This window comes from Carcharodon carcharias, chromosome 1 (genome assembly GCF_017639515.1).
Source record: "Carcharodon carcharias isolate sCarCar2 chromosome 1, sCarCar2.pri, whole genome shotgun sequence".
Taxonomy (NCBI): domain Eukaryota; kingdom Metazoa; phylum Chordata; class Chondrichthyes; order Lamniformes; family Lamnidae; genus Carcharodon; species Carcharodon carcharias.
The window spans coordinates 229,577,431-229,597,505 of record NC_054467.1 but is presented as its reverse complement, the minus strand read 5'-3'; the positions used below and the strand labels follow the sequence as shown (position 1 = coordinate 229,597,505).

The 20,075-nt window shown below is 41.9% G+C and overlaps 1 protein-coding gene across 1 annotated transcript in view; it reads right to left on the bottom strand.

Annotated features, from left to right (window-relative positions):
- ccdc142 (coiled-coil domain containing 142) overlaps nt 1-20,075 on the bottom strand; it is a 212,934-nt gene that overhangs the window by 157,123 nt on the left and 35,736 nt on the right. The window contains exons 6-7 of the mRNA XM_041195012.1: nt 10,152-10,238; nt 8,126-8,290 (exon numbers count right to left, since the gene is read on the bottom strand). Coding sequence (XP_041050946.1) covers nt 8,126-8,290; nt 10,152-10,238 — 252 coding nt within the window. The remainder of the gene's footprint in view (nt 1-8,125; nt 8,291-10,151; nt 10,239-20,075) is intronic.

Genomic DNA, 20,075 nt, shown 5'->3' with positions numbered 1-20,075 from the left:
CTGGAATGAATAAGGGCTTGGCCTTAAGTGGAATTTAATAATTACATAAAGTATCTCAGAATCAAGGAGGGGCCAGGCCTACTCAGAAATTAGCGGGGATCAAAGCCATATTTGGAACATAAAAAGGCTGGCACTAATTACAATTAAGATATCACCCCTATATATAAGAAATTAGTTATGCAGCCCAAGACACACTATAAGTATTGAGAGCATACACTGGATTTTCGGCTTCGCTAAATTCATTCCAGCATCTCTCATGGTAAAGGTACAGTTGCTAGAGCTCAGCGAAAATAATTCCTTGCTTAACTGGGACAGAGTCATCTCACTAACCTTGTAGTCTTCACTCAGGGAATTAAAGTAATGCTACTTTAATAAGTGATGGATATCCAACTTAAAATATCTTGCTGTAACAATAATTGAATTTAAAAACTGGATTCTCTATTAGAAATCTATTTAACATTGCAATTCACTATTTTCATGACTGTGAATTTCATGTTCAGTTCTTTGATAAACATCCATACAGTTTAGAATTCATATTGCCTCACATAGTCTTCTGTATTGCAAATATGAAAATACAAAACAGCAGAAGTAGACCATTTGGCCCCTCAAGCCCACTGCACCATTCAATAAGATCATGGCTGATCTGCTTATGTTTCGAATTCCACATTCCCATCTACCCCTGATCATCTTTGATTCCCTTGCCTAACAAGAATCTATCTACTTCCGCCTTAGAAAAATTCAATGGCCCCATCTCCACCGCCTTCTAAAAGAGAGTGTTTCAAAATCGTGCAACCCTCTGGGAGAAAACATTTTTCCTCACCTCTGTCCTAAAAGGGCAATCCCTAATTTTAAAACAGTGTCCCCTAATTCTGGACTCACCCACAAGAGGAAACATCCTTTCCATGTCCACCCTGTCAATACAGTTCAGGATCTTATGTACATCAATCAAGTCACCCTTCACTCTTCTAAACTCCAGTAGAAACAAGCCCAGTCTGTCCAACCTTTCCTCATAAGACAACCCGCTTATTCCAGGTATCAATCTAGCAAGCCTCCTCTAAACCGCCTCCAATGCAGTTACATCCTTCCTTAAATAAGGAAACCAAAAATGCACGTAATATTTGGGATGTGGTCTCACCAATGCCCTGTATAACTGAAGCGTAACATCTTTATTTTTATGTTCAATTCCTCTCATAATAAAGGACAGCATTCCATTAATCTTCTTAATTACTTGCTGTACCTGCATACTAACTTTGTGTGATTCATGCACTAGAACACCTAGATCCCTTTGCACCTCGGAATTCTCCAGGCAATCTACATTTAAGTGAAACTCCGCTTTTTTAATCTTTCTGCCAAAGTGAACAACTTCACATTTACCCACATTATACTCTATCTGCCAGATTTTTGTCCACTTACTCAACCTCTGTCTGCAATCTCATGTCCTAGGTGTTCTAGTGCTATAGAGTATATCCACCAATTCCTTTATACCTATTATTAACTCCCCATTTCTCACTCTCTGGAGGACCAACACTCATTTTACTTATTCTTTTCCTTTCTAAATACCTTCCGAAATTCTTGCAATCCGTGTTTACATTTCTAGCTGGCTTCCTCTCACACTCTAATTTTTCTCTCCTGATTAATTTTTCATCATTCTCTGCCATTATTTGTATTCTGACCAATCATCGGACCTGCCACTCACCTTTGCACAGTTATATGTTTTTTCCTTAAGTTTGATGCTTTCCTTAACTTCTCCCACTGCAAAGCTCCTCTCCAGTCATAGATAGATGTCCCGGACCCTGGCACTGGGCAGGCAACACAACCTTCTGGACTCTCCCTCTTTGCTGCAGAGAACAGTATCAATCTCCCTCACTATACTGTCCCCCACTACCACCACATTCCTGTTTGCTCCCCCAGCTTGAATGGCTTCCTGTAGCATGGTGCCACGGCCAGTATGCTCATCCATCTTGCAGACCTCACTTTCGTCCACAAAGGCTGTGACCATCTCAAACCTGTGTGACAATTGCAAAGTCTGAGGCTCCTCCTCTACTGTCTGCTTGGTCCCTTTATCTGCCTCACTCATGGTCACATCCTCCTGTCCGTCACTGTTGATCAAAACAGACGACCCTATTCTAAGAGGTGCGGCCATCTTCTGGAACAAAGTGTCCCGGTATTTCTCCCCCTCCCTTACGTTGTGCGGTGTCTGCAGTTAAGCTTCCGGATCAATATTCCCGATCTGGAATTCCTCTAGCTACTTCCACTTTCTGCAGACGTGTTTGTCATGGATTGCCTTGGCATCCGAAAGCTCCCACATTCCACAGCTGCAACATAACACCTGTTCTGTCTCTGTTACTTATGCTATTTAATTAATTTAATTACTCACTTAATTAACTTAGAATACTTCCTAAGTACACTACACCTCTTCCCCCAATGCACTGAATTCCCACGTGAACCAAATTCTCTACTCACTCAGTCTCCATCTCACTCCAGCGTAGTTCCCTGTCTCCTCACATGCCCTTTACTGATCGCTTAGTTTGAAAAACCTGTCTCTTACATTGACCCTCTGATGAGTCACTAGTTAGGTGACCTTCCCGCTAGAGTAATGAATACCACTTGAACCAACTGCTTTCAGGTAATTGACTAACATCTGGGCGCTTGTGCCAAAATTAGGAGAGCTATTTCACAGAATAGTCAAGGGACAGCCTGACATAGTCATACTCAGGGAATCGTATCTTACAGATCATGTCCCAAACGTCACCATCAACATCTTGGGTACGTCCTGCAGCATGGGTTAGTAGTATTGTGGCTCGACTAGTAATCCAGAGACCCAGGGTAATGCTCCGGGGCCCAGGTTTGAATCCCGCCACAGCAGATGGTGGAATTTGAATTCAATAAAGTCTAACGATGGACATGAAACCATTGTCGATTGGCGTGAAATCCCATCCGGTTCACTAGTGCACTTTAGGGAAGGAAATCTGCCATCCTTACCTGGTCTGGCCTACGTGTGAATCGAGACCCACCCAACGTGATTGACTCTTAAATGCCTTCCGAAATGGCCTAGCAAGCCACTCAGTTTTATCAAAATGCTACAAAGTCTCAAAAAAGGACCAGATGGACCACCCAGCATCGACCTAGGCAACGGAAACAACTACGGCAAATTCAGCCCTGTCGACACTGCAAAGTCCTCCTTACTCACAACTGGGGGCTAGTGCCAAAATTGGGAGAGCTATTTCACAGACTAGTGAAGCAACAGCCTGACCTAGCCATACTCATGGAACTTGCCTTACAGATCATGTCCCAGACACTACCATCACCATCCCTCGGTATGTCCTGCCCCACAGACCCAGCAGAGATGGCAGCACAGCAGTATACAGTCGGGAGGGAGTTGCCCTGGGAGTCCTCAACATCGATTCTGGATCCCATGAAGTCTCATGGCATCAGGTCAAACTTGGGCAAGGAAACCTCCTGCTGATTAGCACATACCGCCCTCCCTCAGCTGATGAATCAGTGCTCCTCCATGTTGAACACCACTTGGAGGAAGCACTGAGGGTGGCAAGGGTGCAGAATGTACTCTGGGTGGGGCACTTCAATGTCCATCACCAAGAGTAGCTCGGTAGTACCACCACTCACCGAGCTGGCCGAGCCTTAAATGACATTGCTGCTAGACTGGGTCTGTGGCAGGTGGTAAGGGAACGAACAAGAAGGAAAAACATACTTGCCCTCATCCTCACAACCTGCCTGCCACAGCTGCATCATGAAAGTATCAGCAGGAGTGATCACCGTACAGTCCTTGTGGAGACAAAAGTCCCACCTTCACATTGAGGATGCCCTCCATCGTGTTGTGTGGCACTACCACTGTGCTAAATGGGACAGATTTCAAACAGATCTAGCAACTCAAGACTGGACATCCATGAGGCACTGTGGGCCATCAGCAGCAGCAGAATTGTACCCAAACACAATGTATAACCTCATGGCCTGGCAGATCCCCCACTCTACATCAAGCCAAGAAGATCAACCCGGGTTCAATGAAGAGTGCAGGAGGGCATGCCAGGAGCAGCACCAGGCATACCTAAAAATCAGAATTCAAAGTGGTAAAGCTACAACACAGGACAACTTGCTTGCCAAACAGCATAAGCAACAAGTGATACAAGAGCTAAGCGATCCCACAACCAACAGTTCAGATCTAAGCTCTGCGGTCCTGCCACATTTAGCCGCGAATGGTGGTGGACAATTAAACAACTCACTGGAGAAGGCTCCACAAATATCACCATCCTCAATGATGGAGGAACCCAGCACATCAGCACAAAAGATAAGGCTGAAGCATTCGCAACAATCTTCAGACAGAAGTGCCGGGTGGATGCTCCATCTCGGCCTCCTCCAGAGGTCCCCAACATCACTGATGCCAGTCTTTCGTCAATGCGATTCACTTCACATGATAGCCAGAAACGGCTGAAGGCACTGGATATGGCCCTGACAATATTCCGGCAATAGTACTGAAGACTTATGCTCCGGAACTTGCCATACCCCTAACCAAGCTGTTCCAGTACAGCTACAACACTGGCATCTACCCGGCAGAGTGGGGAAATTGCCAGGTATGTCCTGTACACTAAAAGCAGGGCAGATCCAAGCCAGCCAATTACCGCCCCATCAGTCTACTCTCAATCATCAGTAAAGTAATGGAAGGGTTCATCAACAGTGCTATCAAGTGGCACTTGCTTAGCAATAACCTGTTCACAGACACTCAGTTTGGGTTCCGCCAGGGTCACTCAGCTTTTGACCTTATTACAGCCTTGGTTCAAACATGGAGAAAAGAGCTGAACTCCAGAGGTTTGGTGAGAGTGACTGCCCTTGACATCAGCTGGAGTCAATGGGAATTGGGGGAAAATTCTCCACTGGTTGGTCATAAAGGAAGCACAAAGGAAGATGGTTGTGGTTGTTGGAGGTCAATCGCCTCAGTTCCAGGACATCACTGCAGGAGTGTTCTAGGTACAATCATCTTCGGCTGCTTCATCAATGATGTTCCATAAGGTCAGAAGTTGGGATGTTCGCTGACAATTGCACAATGTTCAGCATCATTTGCAACTCCTCAAATACTGAAATAGTCCACGTCAAAATGCAGCAAAGCCTAAACAATATCCAAGCTTGCTCTGACAAGTGCCAAGTAACATTCATGCCACACAAGTGCCAGACAATGACCATCTCCAACAAGAGAGAATCTAACCATTACCACTTAAAGCTCAATGGCATTACTATCGCTGAATCCCCCACTATCAACATTCTGGGGGTTACCATTGACCAGAAACTGAATTGGATTAGCCATATAAATACTATGGCTACAAGATCAGGTCAGAGGCCAGGAATCCTGCGACAAGTAACTCACCTCCTGACTCCCCAAAGCCTGTCTTCCATCTACAAGACACAAGTCAGGGCTGTGATGGAATGCTCCCCATTTGCCTGGATGAGTGCAGCTCCCACAACACTCAGGAAGCTTGACACCATCCAGGACAAAGCAGCCCACTTGATTGGCACCACATCCACAAACATTCACTCCCTCCATCACCGACGCACAGTAGCATCGGTTAGTACCATCTACAAGATGCACTGCAGAAACTCACCAAGGCTCTTTAGGCAGCACTTTCCAAACCCACGACTGCTACTATCTAGAAGGACAGGGCAGCAGATACATGGGAACATCACCACCTGGAAGTTCCCCTCCAAGCCACTCACCATCTTGACTTCGAAATATATTGCCGTTCCTTCACTGTCACTGGGTCAAAATCCTGGAACTCCCTCCCTAACAGCACTGCGGTGTGCATACACCACAGAGACTGCAGCGGTTCAAGAAGGCAGCTCACCACTACCTTCTCAAGGGCAATCAGGGATGGGCAATAAATGCCCACATCCCATAAATGAATAAGTAAAAAAAAAACTGCCACTCCAGGCAGTTCTCTACTTAACAGGCTAGCCTAACTTACTTGAAGGTTGGTGGTATGTCTGATCTTGATTCTTAATCTATAGTTAAGCCAGAAAAGGACTCAGCAGAACCTACCACATGAACCTAATTCACTACCTACTCAGCCCCCGTCTCACTCAGGCGCAGTCACCTCGCGCGCCCCTCGCGAACCCAACCTCATACCCTCTTTGGTGGGGGGTACATTACTGACGAGTTATACCTAGACACTAATGCAATCCTTGATATTATAATCTGGCTGAAGCTTGTTAAAGAGGTTACCTGAAGGACAGTGATACTCTCAACAAGCTCTTTTCCTTTGGAGAGAAATAAATCAGTTTTTCAGACCCATTTAGTATCTTTAGGATCGGTCTTTCCAAACCTAAAATTGAAAGGAATCATCTGAGAGGGGCATGCCTGATCTAGGGTTGCCACAAAAAGGGACTAGAATTATAATGCGCCACAGACGGACGGTCACCATTCTGCCTGGAAATTCTTAAGCTGCAGAGTGACCATCTCCAGAAACAGCTTACCCATGTAGCTCTCAGCCTCATGGATGGACTGAAGTGACACCAGCTGCTGTTCAAGCTCCAAAACCCAAAGCTCAAGCTCTTCCAGCTGATGACAGTTCCTACACTTGTGCTTGTCCAGAACTCGAGAGGCACCTGGAGTTTCCACATGGCACAGAATTTGCATTTGACAGAACTGAGAAGACTGCCTCCCCACTATTTGTTAGGCTACTATCTAAATTTACCATAAAGAATTATAGGACTTGTGCCTGGTCTGGACAAAAATCTCACCAGCTACTTGCCAATGAGCTTCTTCCTTTCTGCTGATATCAATTTACCTGTGTTTTTTCACCCATCTCACTAACACTTGGGCTCCCTTACCTCCAGACGTCCAATTCAACTTAAAAAAGCTGTTTTAAGCTAATTACTTGACCAAGATTAAGTTATAGGTAGGTTAACTTAAATGTTTCCCTCTACACTTACCTTTTCCGTTCATCCTTGGGGTGTGACAACACTGTGATTTGTTTCCTTCTGAGCTGTTTATCTCTCTCTCTCTGTTGCTAGTTTGCTGTGCTTCTGTTTACATCCTTGGGGCTGCTCTGGCAGTGTTCCTTGCATTCCCGATGTTCTACAGTTGTGCTGCTTCTTTTCTGATCCTCAGGATTGGTCTCATGGCTCTGCTTGCTCTCCTGACTCTCTGGTGCTGCTATATCACACTCCTGTTTTGTCAGTTGCTACGACAGAACTTGAGTATTGCTGAAAAGAGAAACATGTTATTGAAGCTTTTCATCATGCACTCATCAGGACAAGTATGCCAAATTTCAAACAATCACAACTATTTATACCACAGGAGAAAAAGAGTGCTGATTGATTGGCAAATTGACTCTGATTAGCTGAGACATTGGCTGATAGCATCCTTTAACTGGAAAATACTACTCACATCGCCACTGCATAGTAGCAAGGTGAAACAGCTGGATTAACATGTTGTTAATTTTTTTCAGTAAAGCTCATATTGTGGCTCACTTAAGCTTGTTGGAAGCAACATACTTTCATACACAGGAACCCATTCCCTTGCACCCGTTTTTGAAATATCAGGAAACATGGGGAGCCTATAGTTCCTTGTTACTTTCTCCATGGCAACACCTCAGCCAGCCAACTTGCTAATCAATCTCCAGAATGTTCTCCTGTGGTATAAATTGCTGTGCTCATTTGAAATTTGGCACTCTTGAGTTTGTCCTGATGAGTGCAAGTCAAAAAGCTTCGACAACATGCCTCTCTTTTCAGCAATATTCAGTTTAAATACTTGGGGGTGCTCCCATGGTTCACCTTGGTAATTTCTTACAAGGGAGAAACATTAAATATAACAATGTTAACTTGCAGCACCTACTTTCTTGGTATATATTTGCTGGACAGGCAGTGTGGTAAATTTTCATTTTCACCATCTGGGAAGTAATCTGATGGAGCAGATTCTGTCTGACTTTCATTCTAATGGTTTCAGTCATTGATAAGTTGTAATACAGAATTTCCTGGCTGAAAAGATCCAGACTTAAAAGTTTTGTAACACGTACACATCTAAAAATATATTTCAAGCTAGAACATAGAAATTTCATTAAAACATTAACAAGGTCTTATAAGAGATAGCAACTCTTCAATTCAAAATTTATTTGCTGACCGTCATTTTGAGCTTCATCCGTGTTCAACCAGGTCAGCATCACACAGAGTGGGTGAAAGAGCTCCAGGAAAAGCCCAGTTGTCCTGCTTCTCACTGTACCTCCCTTCCTCTCAGGATCAGGAAAACATTTATCCTTCAACATTGATCCCAAGGCACTGCAGAAAACTAAAGCAAGCATAAAAAAAATGTAATGGCAATTTTGTGGTTTCTTTCATTTCTTTTCATCTGATGAACTCTTAGTTTTTTTGTTTCAATTATTTGCAAATTATATTTCTTGAAAGAATTACATCAGGTATTTTTAACATGACATGAATAAAGCAACATGTTCTATTATTCAGACAGTGTCAGAGTCAGTTTGTGGGGAAAAGACTTTCTAAAGAAGGGCAAAAAACAATAGCAACTTGCATTTTTATAATGTCTTCAACATTGAAAAATGTCCAAAGGTGCTGCAGAGAACCACAATCAGACAGAAATGAACGCTGTCTCAAAGAAAAAGATATTAGGAGGTGACTGAAGGCTTGGTCAGAGAGGAAGAACTTAAAAAAAGTACTGCATGATTTGGAAGCAATCTGTTCAAAAAATAAATTTGTCAAAGAACACCACAGGGAAATCTAAGGGTCACAAAATAAGGATTAATTTAATAGAACAAAAATACAAAAACTAGAAACATTCACAAGCTATATTCCACCTCTGCTACCACCACCACTACAGATTTGAGAACAACTTTCATGTCTTATTGGCTTACAAGCAAGAGCTATTTGAGCTATTTTAGTGGGCTTCTAAAAAATCTTTCTTCAGTTTGTATAAATTAGAGTTGTAAGTTTTGATCTCTTTTTCACCTGCTCAAATTACAGATAGGTCATGTCAGCAACCTGCTTTTTGCTTTTCTCCTACTACACTTCTCTACACCCAACTCCCAACACACACAGTTCTCTTCTCTTTCTTCTCTCCATATTGAAGTAGAAAAATATACAAGCTATTTGAAGCTGTGTAACATAACAAATATAATTTCCTAATTTGTCACATTTCATGTGAAAATTGCCAGAAAATGAAATATATATATTCTTAAAATATGTGGAAATCACCTACTTACATGGTCATTATGATATTCAATGCTTTTTATTTTGTTATTAGTTCAGCTTCCCCAATGCTTCAGGAGTGAAAGTGCTGCATTCTACTGTCATAAATGAAAGGAATATAGACCTCATGTTTAACTTTTGATGCATATTAAATTACCTAATCTCGGCCACGATAACAGTGGAAATGCTACAATTTACCTCAGTGTCTCCGCATAAGGGAAAGGAAAAAGAAGTTCCTGATCTCTGCCCATGGCCTTACATGTGTCAAGTGACAACAGGATAAGGCCAACAGCCAAAAGACCATCCAATGTTTCTTAACTAACTCACGTATGTAAAATGGCCAGTTAGGAGAGATAGAGAGGGCTTTCGACACCTGTGGAACCATACCTTAAATTGGGTCACTGCCTTTGGAAGAGACTGAGGGAATGACAAGAGGGAACAAAACCTGGAAAAAAATCTAACTGCGCACCATAATCTCATTCAAGCTAAGAATAGAAATAAAAGGCATTGACAATTTAACTACAGGAAAAGATTAAGTAAATCAATGCAGCAATAACTGCTTCAAATTTCCCATAACAGTCCCCCATTGTTAAGACCAATTGTGTAATAGCAAACAAAAAAAAATACTGAAAAAGAAACAAGGATCCTAAAAAGACTTAATTTACACACTTAAGCCCAGTTACATTGCAGTGCTCTGAATTATTATTCCTAGTGTTAAAACAAAACAAAATGTTGGCTTTCCTGCTCTTTTGGGTGAAACCTTTCAGGCTATGGGTTCACATAAAGTCTGTAGCTTTGGTTAAAAACAAGCCCTTGAAATACTGTATTCTAACCAACAGTTTCACTGAACTGTCATCATTTCAGAATGCCAAAAAGCTGTTGTTGAACTGCTGCCCTCTGCTGACAAACTTTGTTAATAGATGATTTGTCCTTTTTTAGTTAGATACCTTGATCCCAATAAACGAGAGCAATCCGTGACAACATGAAAAGGCAAACATCCTTTACAAATGGCTCAGAATCATTTGGCAGTAATCCTGAAAAGAAAAAAAAATCAAAAACATTTAGATGCAGGAAAAAAGATCGATGCAAAATTCAAAGAAATAGGGGCAGCTAGCCTTCCCTGCCATTCGATAAGCTCATGGTTGATTTCCAACCTCAACTCCACCTTTCAGCATTATCCTGATATCCCATGAATTCCCCATATTCAAAAATATATTAACCTCTCTCTTGGATTTGCTTAATGACGAGCATCCACAGCACTCTGGGTAAAGAATTCTGAAGATTCAGAAATGTCTCCTCATTTCAGTCCTAAGTGGCCAGCCCCTTATTCTGAGACTGTGACCCCCAGGTCTAAGCTGCCCATGTTCACAGCATCCCCAAAAGAACTTAACATGTTTCACTGAGATTACCTTTCATTTTTCTATAAACCAGAGAATATAACCTTAATCTAATATAAAAGTAGATGCTGGAGATCTGAAATAAAAACAAAAGCTGCTGGAATAGCTCAGCAGGTCTGGCAGCATCTGTGGAGAGAGAAACCGAGTTCTGAAGAACAGTCATATTGGGCTCGAAATATTAATTCTGTTTCTCTCTCCACAGATGCTGCCAGACCTGCTGAGTTTTTCTAGCCTGGTCTATTCAATCTCCTCATGGGACAATTCTCTCATTCAAGGAAACAGTCTAATAAACTTATGTTGCATTCTCTCTAAGGCACGAATATCATTCCTTAGGTAAGGCCACCAATTCTGTACACAGTATTTCAGATGTGGTCTCACAAAGGCCCTAGATAACTGCAGTAAAGATTTTTTTTTATTTATTCTAATCCCGTTGTAATAAAGATTAACATACCTTTTGCTTTCCCAATTGCTTGATGTACCTGCATGTCCCAATTCTAATAATTATTATATTTTATATATTTTTTTCTTTTCCCACCTATTTCCATTATTATTTAAAAAAATTATTTACATCCATTGTTTTAACCCCACCTTTTAGCCTATTTCAATCCCTTCCCCCTACCCCATCCCCACTAGGGCCATCTGTCACTTGCTCATCCTGCTTTCTACCCTTAATGTCACCATTAGCACATCCATTAGCTAATATCACCACCATCAACACCCCTTTGTCCTTTTGTCTATGACATCTTTGGCAATCTCTCCTTTGCCTCCAGCTATCACTGGCCCTCTATCCAGCTCCACCTGACCCACCCCCCTTAAACAGCTTATATTTCACCACATTTCTATTTCTCTTTAATTCTGATGAAGAGTCATACGGGCTCGAAACGTTAACTCTGTCTTCCTCTCCACAGATGCTGTCAGACCTGCTGAGTTTTTCCAACAATTATTGTTTTTGTTTCAGATTTCCAGCAACGGCAGTATTTTGCTTTTGTCCCAATTGCTTGCTGTCCAATCATTCCATGATTCCTGTACAAGGACAGATCCCTCCATATACCAACATTTCCCAGTCTCTCACTTTCTGCTTTGCTATTTTCCTACCAAACTGCGTAACTTCACACTCCTTCACAGTATATTCCATCTGTCACCTACTTGTCTGATCACCTAAACTGTCTAAATGCTTTCACAACCTCTTTGCATCCTCCTCACAGCATACTTTCCCACCTAACTTTGTACTGTCAGCAAACCTGAGCACAGTAAAGCCAGTCCCCTCATATAAGTCATTGATGAAGACTGTGTAGCTGAGGCCCAAGCACTCATCCTTGCAGCACCTAATTACTATTTCACATGAAATATTTTAGCGCCCAATGGTGAAATCATGCAAACAGTTTCAGAGAGCTCTGTATATTTGAATTTCATCAATCAATATCCTCCTATTCTTTAATGTACTTCCCTTTCTGTAATGCACCATATCCAAATTAAGATGGTAAACAGGTCCCCCCTAGTATCACTCCTGAGTTAGCTGCTAGATGGTAAGCAGGCACAGCATGTGATTTTCTGTTCCTGGAAGGAGTTGTATAGCATCTCACCGTTAATCGTGTACAGAAATCTATAAAATGTCTTGGAACTATGACTACATAGCTGAAAAAACTCTATGAATATGCCAATTAATTCAAGGCAATTCACTGAAATTCAATATTAGTCTAAATTAAAGAGCTGCAGAATGAATACCTGAAACTGCAAGTCCAACCTTTGTCAATATCATTGTTTGTATATTAATTCAAAAACATTACACATATTGAACACATTAAGGGATCTCCACTGCACTTAAAAAAGTTTTTGGAAAGGAAAGGACTTGAAAGAATGTCCCAAAGCACCTTACAAGCTAGTGAAGTCTTTTCAAGTGTCATCACCACTATAATGTATGGTAATGCAGTAGCCAATCTGTGACTAGCAAATCCCGCAAACAGCAATAACCAGAAAATTCATTTGGGGTAATGTTGGTTGATGGAAAAATATTGGCCAGGGCATCAGAAAAATTCCCCTACTCTTCTTCAAACTGTACCATGAGACATTGCACATCCTCCTGACTTGATTCCTCTAAATGGTGGATAAGCTTTGAAGGATCAAAACACAAGAGATTATTGCAGAGTTCGCAATTTCCACCCTGCTCTTGTAGCCACAGCATTAACATAGCGAGACTATTGAAGCTTCTGGGCATTTGTGGCCCCCAGAATGTTGGCAGTGGAAGACTAAGCAATGATGGTGTAATAGAGCTTCAAAGAAAGAAATGAATGACTTGCAGCTACATAGCATCTTTTTTGATCTCAGAATGTCCTAAAGTGCTTTACAGCCAATGAAGTTCTTGAAGTCGTGTCACTGTGAGTAATGTCAAAAAGATGGCAGCCAACTTATGTACAGACAAATAGTAATGCAATAAATGAACAAATTATCTGTTTTCAGGTGTTCATTGATGGATAAATGTTGCTAGAACATTGGGAAAACTCCCTTGAAAAGTTGCCATTGGATCTTTTACCTGAGTGTGTGAAAAGAGCCTCTGTTTAACATTTCAATGAAAGTCAGCACCTCTGACAGTGCAGTACTCCCTCAGTGAATGTCAGCTAATTTTATATGGTCAAATCTCTAAAATGGGACCCACAGTTCGAATTACAAGTTAAAATTGGCTTGATGTTTTGCATTTGCTGCATTCATTGAGCATAACCATTGAGCTAAGGTTGACACATCATTCGAAGGTGGCCAGGTATTTTAAGATAGACACTACTTGCCAGTTGGGGTGAATGTTACTTGCTGCTTATCAGCCCAAGCATATTATCAATGTCCTGCTATAGACGACTGGTGTTAATTACTAAAGGATTTGTTTATGCCATTGAACACTGTGGAATCTAGTGACCCCTGGTGGAAAATACAAGATATCAGACCATAAGAGAACAGAGAGTCAGACTTTTGGGTGAAGCCTCTAACCACCTCCCACCACCAAATAGAACACAATTGTGGCTCACAATGAATTACGGGTATAGAAAACACTCTTGCCTTCTGGATTGGAGAAATGATAAAATTGAAACAGAAACACAAAGGGGAACAACAAAAAAAGAAGAGATCAAGGGGGCCAAGTTATATAGCTCCAAAAATGGCTGCAAGGATTGTGATACATAATTAACCATGTCCATTTAATGTAATATAGGCATAGCACCAACTCCTGGGCATTTGAATACTGCTGTGTGTAACCAGTGCTAAGCACACTGTTCAGGGGCTGCATGCACCAGAGGGACAAAATCATAACATCCTAGAACCTCTTAAAGCTAACCTGCAATGCTTAAAGCTCGTCTGCACCACTTAAACAGGAGGTGCACTGTGACTAGAGAAGGTGCTGGCAGTCATGTAAGCTGTGAATCTGAATTGGGAAACAGTGAAGAATAGCACAACATGGGAAAGAGTGGGTTCCAAGGCTTTTGGATGCTATGCTGGAGTTCTTGGTGCAGGAGATGGAAAGCAGAAGCTATGTCCTGTATAGATGAGGGGCCCTCCAGATTCTTGTCCAAAAGGCAGTGGGAACAGATTCCCATGGAGGTCAATGCCAAGGGTTAAGCTTTGAGCTTTGATGCAGCCCAACAAGAAGCTCAATGCCTTCCTTCAAGGATCACGGTCATTCATTGAATGCATCTGCAAATGCCATGAGCTATGGGGAAAAGGGCAGGTGGCTGGGACTGGCAGAGTTGCCCTTGCAAAGAGCTAGCATGGACACAACAGGCTGAATGGCCTCTTTCTCTGCTGTAACCATTCATCTACATGTCGGAGTGTTGAAAGAGGTAGCTACAAAGACAATAGATGGGACTCTGGAATGTTCGTGCAGGTTGGACAGTGGCAAATATCACCCCACTATTTAAGAAAGGAGGAGCAGAGAAAATAGGGAACCACAGGCCTGTTAGCCAGATATCATAGTAGGAAAATGCTATAATTTATAATAAAGGATGTGATAACAGGACATTTAGAAAATAATGATAGGATTCGGCAGAATCAGCATAGATTTATGAAAGGGAAAATATGTTTAGCAAACCTGTTGGAGTTCTTCGAGGATGTAACTAACAGTTTAGATAAGGGGATGTGATATATTCAGATTTTTAGAAAGCTTTTGAAAAGGTCCCACACAAGAGGTTAATAAACAAAATCAGAGCACATGGGATTGGGGGAAGTATGCTGGCATGGATTGAGAACCGGTTAACAGATAGAAAACAGACAGTAAGAATAAATGGGTCATTTTCAGGTTGGCAGGCTGTGACTATTGGGGTACCGCAAGGCTTGGGCCCCAGCAATTCACAATCTATATCAATGATTTGGATGTGGGGATTAAATGTAATATTTCCAAGTTTGTGGATGACACAAAACTTGGTGGAAATGTCAATTGTGAGGAGGATGCAAAGTTATCTCAAGGGGATTTGGAGAGGCTAAGGGAGTGAGCAAAAAATTGGCAGGTGGAATACAATGTGGAGAAATGTGAGGTTATCCACTTTGGTAAGAAAAACAGAAATACAGAGTATTTCTTAAATGGTGAGAGGCTGGGAAGTGTTGAACTTCAAAGGGGCTTGGGTGTCCTTGTTCATGAGTCACTGAAAGCCAACATGCAGGTGCAGCAAGCAATTACGACAGCAAATGGCATATTGGCCTTTATTACAAGAGGGTTTGAGTATAGGAGTAAAGATGTCTTACCGCAATTATATAGGGCATCGGTTACAGCGTACCTGGAGTTTGTGTGCAGGTTTGGTCTCCTTACCCAAGGAAAGACAGACTTGCCATAGAGGGAGTGCAATGAAGGTTCACCAAACTAATCCCTGGGATGAGGGGCTTGTCTTATGAGGAAGAATTAAATAGACTGGGCCTTTATGCTCTGGATTTTAGAAGAATGAGAGGTGATTTCATTCAAACATACAAAATGCTTACAGGGCTCAACAGGTAGATGCAAGAAGGGGTGTCCAGAGCCATGGACAGTCTCAGAACCAGGGGCAGGCCATTTAGGACTGAGATGAGGAGGGATTTCTTCACTGGTGAATCTTTGGAATTCTATGCCCCAGAGGGCTTTGGAGGCTCAGTCATTGAGCGTATTAAACACTGATATCGATAGATTTCTACATATTAAACACATCAAGGGATACGGGGATCTTGCAGGAAAAAGGTGTTCAGTGCAACCAACCAACTGAGTGAAGACTTGGAGTTTGGTGAGTTGGGAGTTCAATGAAGGGAAGAAGGACTTGTTCGTTTCCTCTTTATCTTTCTCACCTCATAGAAATTGGCACTTGCTCTACTACAGGGAAGGGAGCTAGCTGTTTGGTGAGTATCTAGCAAGTTGGTAAGTTCTACTCTATCCCTAAGGTTTAAAATAGTGGATAATTTGGTAGTAAAGTTAATAAAATATATAAGAAAGCAACATAAATAAGTGATTAATATAATTAAATAATCATTTAAAACACATTAAGGATGGCAGGACAGGTGATGTGTCAAGGCTGCAGCATGTGGATGCTCCTGGGTAACATTGTGATCCAGGGCAAACACGTCTGCAGTAAATGTTTGTGGCTTGAGGAACTTCGGTTCAGAGTCACTGAGCTGGAGGCTTAGCTGCAGACTCTGCGACACATCAGGGAGGGGGAAAGTTACCTGAATGCTTTATACCAGGAGGCAATCACACCACTTAGTGGTCAGTGGCGAGGGAAAGGAGGGTGTGACTGCGAGTGAGGCAGGTAAGGGGACCCAGAGGGCAGGAGCGCAGGAGTGTAAGCCTCTGCAATTGTCCAATAGGTTTGAAGTTCTCTCAGCTTGTTTGGATGAGAGTGGGGGCTGTAGTGTGGATGAGCAAACTGACCGTGGCACCATGGTACAGGAAGCCATCCAAGTGGGGGGCAGCAAAAAGGAATGTAGTGGTGGTAGGGGACAGTATAGTGAGGGGGATTGACACTGCTCTCTGTAGCAAAGAATGAGAGTCCAGACGGCTGTGTTGCCTGCCTGATGCCAGGGTTCGGGGCATCTGTTCAAGGCTGGAGAGGAACTTGCAGTGGGAGCGGGAGGATCCAATGTCACCAATGACATAGGCGCAATGAGGAAGAGGGGCTGCATAATCAGTATGACAAGCAAGGCACCAAATTAAGAGGCAGAAACTCAAAGATAATTTCTGGATTATTACCTGAGCCACATGCAAATTGACATAGGACAAATTGGGAAAGCAATGGCATAGTGGTATTGTCACTGGACCAGTAATCAAGAGACCCAGGGTAATGCTCTGAGGGCTGGGCTCGAATCCTGTCATAGCAGATGGTAGAATTTTAATTCAATAAAATCTGGAATTAAAAGTCTGATGATGACCATGAAACCATTGTTGATTGTTGTAGTTTTCAAGAAGAAGTTAGATATAGCTCTTGGGGGCGAAAGGGATCAAAGGACATGGGGAGAAAGCAGGAGCAGGCTATTGAGTTGGATGATCAGCCATGATCATAATGAATGGCGGAGCAGGCTCGAAAGGCTGAATGGCCTACTCCTGCTCCTATTTTCTATGTTTCCATGTAAATAAGAATAGAGAAATTAATGCGTGGCTGAAAGACTAGTGTGGAAAGAAATTGGTTCCAGTTTGTGGGGCACTGGCACCAGTATTGCAGAAAGTGGCATCTGTACCATTGGGATGGTCTACACCATGAACCGTGCTGAGGCTGGTGTCCTCACGAGCCACCTAACTAGGGAAGTAGAGAAGGTTTTAAACTGAATAATGGGGGCAAAGGATCAAATTGGGGAAGATGTGGTAAACCAAAAAGTAGAGACAAGGCAAAAGAGACAGGTATTAATGTGGAAAATGATAAACAGACTGTGACAGGAAGGGACGTAGAGTACAAATCTAAGAGTAAATCAGCAGATAAGGCTAAACGCTACAAAAACAATAAAAGGGCAAAACTAAAGGCTCTATTTAAATGTACATGGCATTGTAAACTAAAGAGATGAACTGATAGCGCAAATAGAAATAAATAAGTACAAACTGATAGCAAATGCAGAGAAATGGCTACAGGATGACATAAGTTGGGACCTGAATATTGAAGGGTATGTGATATTTAGAAAGAACAGCAAGTTAGGAAAAGGTGGAGGAACGGCTCTGTTAATTAATGATGGTATTAGCACATTAGAGAGGAATGACCTAAGTTCAGGAAACCAAGATGTAGAAGTGGTTTGAGTTGAGATGAGGAATGATAAAGGAGAGAAATCACATGAGGGACTGGTGTACAGGCCCCCTAATTGGAACTATACAGTGGGATAAGTATAAAAGAAGAGAGAATGGAAGCTTGTCAGAAAGGTACAGCAATAATCATGGAAGATTTTTATCTACATATAGACTGGAAAAATCAGACGGGCAAAGGTAGCATAGATGAGGAGTTCATAGAATGTTTTCAGGATAGTTTCTTAGAACAGCACGTTCTGGAGCCAACCAGAGAACAGTTTGTACTAGACTTGGTATTGAGCAACAAGATATGGTTAATTGACAACCTCCTAGTGAAGGTACCCCAAGGTGGCAGCAATCATAATATGATTGAATTTTACATTCATTTTGAGGGAGAAACATGTGTGTCCAAGACTAGTATTTTAAACTTTAATAAGGGCAATTATGAGGGCATGAAAGCAGAACTGGCAAATGAGGTTAAAGGATATGTCAATAGAAGTTCAGTGACAGGCATTTAAAGGGATATTTCAGAATACACCGAATATATACATTCCAATGAGAAAGCAAAATCCCAAGTGGAGGGCCCACCATCCATGGTTAAATAAAAAAGTTAAAGACAATACCAAACTTAAAGAAAAAGCATATGAATATACAAAGACAGGTGAGAGGTCAGAAGATTGGAAAGAATATAAAGAACTGCATGGAATGACAAAGATTAATAGGCAAAGAAAAATTAAAGTATGAGAGAAAGCTAGCTAGTAATATAAAGATGGATAGTAAGAATAAGAAAAGAGTTCACAAAGTGAGCATTGGTCCTACAGAGAGTGCAACTGGGGAATTGATAGTGGAAAGTAGGGAGATGACGGGTGAATTAAACAGGTATTTTGCTTCAGTCTTCACCATACAGGGCACCAATAACATCCCAGAAACAGGTGTAAATCAGGAAATGGAAGGGAGGTAGGAACATGGGAAGTGGTACTGAGCAAATTGTTGGGGGCCGCTGGCTGACAAATCTCCAGGTCCAGATGGACTTCACATTAAGGTCTTGAAAGAAGTGGCTAGTGAGATATTTGATGCACTGATTTTAATTTTCCAAAATTCTATTAATTCGGGGAAGGTTCCATTAGATTGGAATAGCAAATATAACTACTCAAAAACTGAGGGAGACAGAAAGCAGGAAACTATAGGCCAGAAAGCCTAACGTCTGTCATAGAGAAAATGTTAGAAGCTATTATTAAAGATGTTATAGCAGTTCCTTAGGAAAAATAAAGGCAATCAGGCAGAGTCAACATGTAAAAGAGAAATCTGGTTTAACCAATTTATTGGAGTTCTTTGAAGGAGTCACATGTGCTGTGGATAAAGGGGATGAACTGTACTTAGATTTCCAGAAGGTATCCAAAGTGCCACATCAAAGGTTACTGCAGAAAATAAAAAATCATGGTTTAGGGGGTAACATATTGGCATGGATAGAAGATTGGCTAGCTAACAGGAAGCAGAGCATTGGCATAAATAGGTCTTTTTTTGGTTGGCAGGATGTGACGAGTGGTGTGTCACAGGGATCAGTGCTGGAGCTTCAACTTTTTACAATTTATATAAATGACTTGGATGAAGGGACCAAAGGAATGGAAGCTAAGTTTGCTGACGAAACAAAGGTAGGTCGGAAAATAAATTGTGAAGAGGACATAAGGAGGCGACAAAGTGACACAGATAGGTTAAGTGTGTGGGCTAAGATCTGGCAAATGGAGTATAACGTGGGCAAATGTGAAATCGTTCATTTTGGCAGGAACAATAAAAAAGCAGCCTATTGTCTAAATGGTGAGATATTGAGGAGCTCTGAGGTGCAGAGGGCTCTAGATGTCCTAGTTCATGGATCACAAAAGGTTAATATGCAGGAACAGCAGGTAATTAGGAAAGCTTAAAGGATGTGGTCATTTATTGTGAGGGGAATTGGTTACAAAAGTAGGGAGGTTATGTTTCAGTTGTACAGGGTATTGGTGAAACCACGTCTGGAGTATTGTGTACAGTACTGGTCTCTTTATTTAAAGAAAGGTGTAAATGTGTTAGAAGCAGCTCCGAGAAGATTTATTAGGCTAATGAAAGCAATCGATAGGTTGTCTTATGAGGAAAGGCTGGGCAGGTTAGGCTTGTATCCACTGTTTTTTAAAAGAGTAAGAAGTGACTTAATTGAAACCTTTAAGATCCTGAAGGGTCTTGACAGGGTGGATGTGGAGAAGATGTTTCCTTGAGGGAGAATGTAGAACTAGGGGTCACTG